The 3,046-nt window shown below is 43.0% G+C and overlaps 1 protein-coding gene across 1 annotated transcript; it reads right to left on the reverse strand.

Moving 5' to 3' along the window:
* Positions 1-1,536: 1,536 nt before the first annotated feature.
* LOC120788011 (101 kDa malaria antigen-like) lies at positions 1,537-1,970 on the reverse strand. Its single transcript, XM_040123446.1, has one exon. The coding sequence runs from the start codon at positions 1,885-1,887 to the stop codon at positions 1,576-1,578; it is 312 nt and encodes a 103-aa protein (XP_039979380.1). The 5' UTR covers positions 1,888-1,970; the 3' UTR covers positions 1,537-1,575.
* Positions 1,971-3,046: the final 1,076 nt, after the last annotated feature.

Consider the following 3,046-nt stretch of genomic DNA (forward strand, 5'->3'; position numbering starts at 1 on the left):
CGTCCATGTTGACATGATTGCATCACACCTTTTCTGCAGATTTTTCAGCTGCACATTCATGCTGCCAGTCTTTTGTTCTACCACATCCCAAAGGTGTTACACTGGATCCAGATCTGGCGACTGGGGAGGCCACTGACGTCCACTGAACTCGTTGTCATGATGATGAAACCAGTTTGAGACGACTTTTGCTTTGTGACATAGAGCAATATCATGTTGGAGGTAGCCATTAGATGATGGTAAACCGTGGCCATAAAGGGATGCACATGGTCAGCAACAATAATCAGATAGGCTGTGGCATTCAAACCACGATCAGTTGGTATTAAGGGGCCCAAAGTGGGCCAAGAAAAAAAAATCCCATTATTCCCACAAGTTGATGACATCAGATGTCGTTTTGTCGAGCAACAGCCCAAAACCCAGGACGTTCAGTTTGCAGTGACATTAAACAGAGAAAAGCAGCAAATCCTCAGAGTTAAGAAGCTGGAAACTGAGAATTTTTGGCATTTCTGCATGGAAAGCGTACTGAAAGATTGACCTGACTATCAAAAAAGTTGGTGATTAAATTTCTGTCAGTCGAGTAATTCATTCATTCCTTAACCATTTGTTTCAGACGTTTGTGGTTATAGGGGTAGTTATGTTTCCATGCATCGTCTTGAAGAATGGGGAAACCATTTACCATGATGACTGGTTTCTCCCACATTTGTCTCGGGGGCCTGTCTTGTTACGTTTCAGGCGATGGTGTGTCTGCCGGTCTGACTTTGTAGAGCCTGATCTGATGTGTAGTGAGATTCATGAATTTAACACATGCCAGTCTCTCTCTTTTTTTCTTTAAAACCGTAAAAACAGAGTAGGGATTTCTGGCACAACACATACTTCCATGGTTCATCAAGAGGGGAAAAAATCTGAAGGGGTTAAAAGTCCAGCAACAAAAGAACAAGTTTACTTTGCAACTTCTTTACTGTAAAAAAAAGTCTGGTCCGCCATTAAAAAGAAACATTCATTGTCGATTAATAATTAAATCATAGTGAACCAATTACCAATAAGTTATAATAACATATAATATAATCATAGGCCTGTCAGTGAGGTCACATGGTTTTCCTGCAGAATATCATTGTAAATTACAGAAGCAGCTCCTGTAATTTACCACAGGCGAAAATGCCATTTGGAAGGACAACTTTTATTATGTGACATTCATCCTGTCAAAATATGGCTTAGTTTTGTTTAAATTCAAACTTAAAACATCACAGTTTATAACAGATACTGTACCAGTGCATCCCCTTAATAACAGACCATGTTATACAGTAGTAGTTATTTTGTTTTATTCAGAGAGGCTGTTATATGCAGAAACATGATTGAATTATTTGATTAAATTTTTTATTAAGTTTTATTGGGGGGGGGGGTATAGATGGGGGGGGCAGAGATAGGAGGGTTGGGGGTAAGGGGAAGGGGGTGAGGGTGATAGAGGAAATATAGAGGAGTAAGCGAGGTAGGGAGGGTGGAGAGAAGGGGAAGGTGGGGGAGACAGGGAAGGAAGGGGGCATGGGGGAGAAGTGGAGAGATGAATGGGTGAGGAGGGAGCTACTGTTGTCCAGCCTGAGCTGAAAAACCGGCAGCCTCCTCCATCTTGCTGTCGCTGTCACACTTCTTTTTCTTGTGCAACCAGCTCCAACGACTCCACTTTTTCTCCATCTTCTCCTTTTCTTTGCTTTGCTTCTTTGCCTTCTCTGCTTTCTGTTTCTCTTTTCGTGCCTCCTTCTCCTCCTCTTTTTCCTTTTTCTTGATCTTCTCCTCTTTTGTCTTCTTCCAAAACCAGAAATGTCGGCTCTTCTGTGTTTTCAGACAGAACTCCTCCAGTACTTTGTACTCTTTCTGCAGTTCTTCTTTCTCCATTTCCAGTGCGTTATTCACTTTCTGCAGTTCCTCCTTCTCCTCTTGGAGTTCTTTGTTCTGCTTGTGCAGTTCTTTCTTCTCCTTTTGGAGTTCTTTGTTCTGCTTGTGCAGTTCTTTCTTCTCCTTTTGGAGTTCTTTGTTCTGCTTGTGCAGTTCTTTCTTCTCCTTTTGGAGTTCTTTGTTCTGCTTGTGCAGTTCTTTCTTCTCCGCTTGGAGTTCTGTCTTCTCCGTCTGCAATTCTGTCTTCTCCTCCTCCATTACATTCATCATTTTCTTTAGTTCTTCCTTCTCTTGGAGTACATTGTCCTGCTTCTGCAGTTCTTTGTTCTCCTCTTGGAGTTCTTTGTTCTGCTTGTGCAGTTCTTTCTTCTCCTCTTCCATTACATTCATTGCTATCTGCAGGTCTTTCTTCTCCTCTTCCATTACATTCATTGCTATCTGCAGGTCTTTCTTCTCCTCTTCCATTACATTCATTGCTATCTGCAGGTCTTTCTTCTCCTCTTCCATTACATTCATTGCTATCTGCAGGTCTTTCTTCTCCTCTTCCATTACATCCATTAATATCTGCATTTGTTTCTTCTCCTCTTCCATTACATCCATTAACATCTGCAGTTCTATGTTCTCACCTTCACGTACAGTCATCATTTTCAGCAGGTCTTTCTTCTCCTCCTGTATTTTGCCAAAACTCTCTTCTCTCTTGGCGAGCTCCGATCTGAACTTCTCCTCCAGAGCGTTGTACTTGGTCTTCCAAGCTTCCTCATTCAGGAGGTTATCATCTCCCATGTTCATCAGCTGGCTTGCGGTCTGGCTTGCGAGCCTGTCAGAGAGATTCTCCTCCTTCAGGTGCAGGTTTTCATTTTTGCTCTGGTGGATCTGCTCCTTCACCTTGTTCACCTTCAGCTGGCTCTGTTCTTTCTGCTTTTGGGGACATTTCCCAGGGTGGGAGGTGAGCTCATCATTGGAATATCTTTGAGCTTCTGCTTTGCTGTGATTTGGGCGGCCCTGAGGACAGCATCAACAAATCTTACCCTTCCTCGTGGGTTGTTTTGTCGGGCCATGGAGGAACGAGTGACATGATGGGCATTTTGCTGAACAAAGAGCTCATGTTTTGGATAAGTTTGAGCTTCATGATTTTGACGGCCCTGAGCGGCAGCGTCCA

This window comes from Xiphias gladius, unplaced genomic scaffold, assembly GCF_016859285.1.
Source record: "Xiphias gladius isolate SHS-SW01 ecotype Sanya breed wild unplaced genomic scaffold, ASM1685928v1 HiC_scaffold_984, whole genome shotgun sequence".
Lineage (NCBI taxonomy): Eukaryota > Metazoa > Chordata > Actinopteri > Istiophoriformes > Xiphiidae > Xiphias > Xiphias gladius.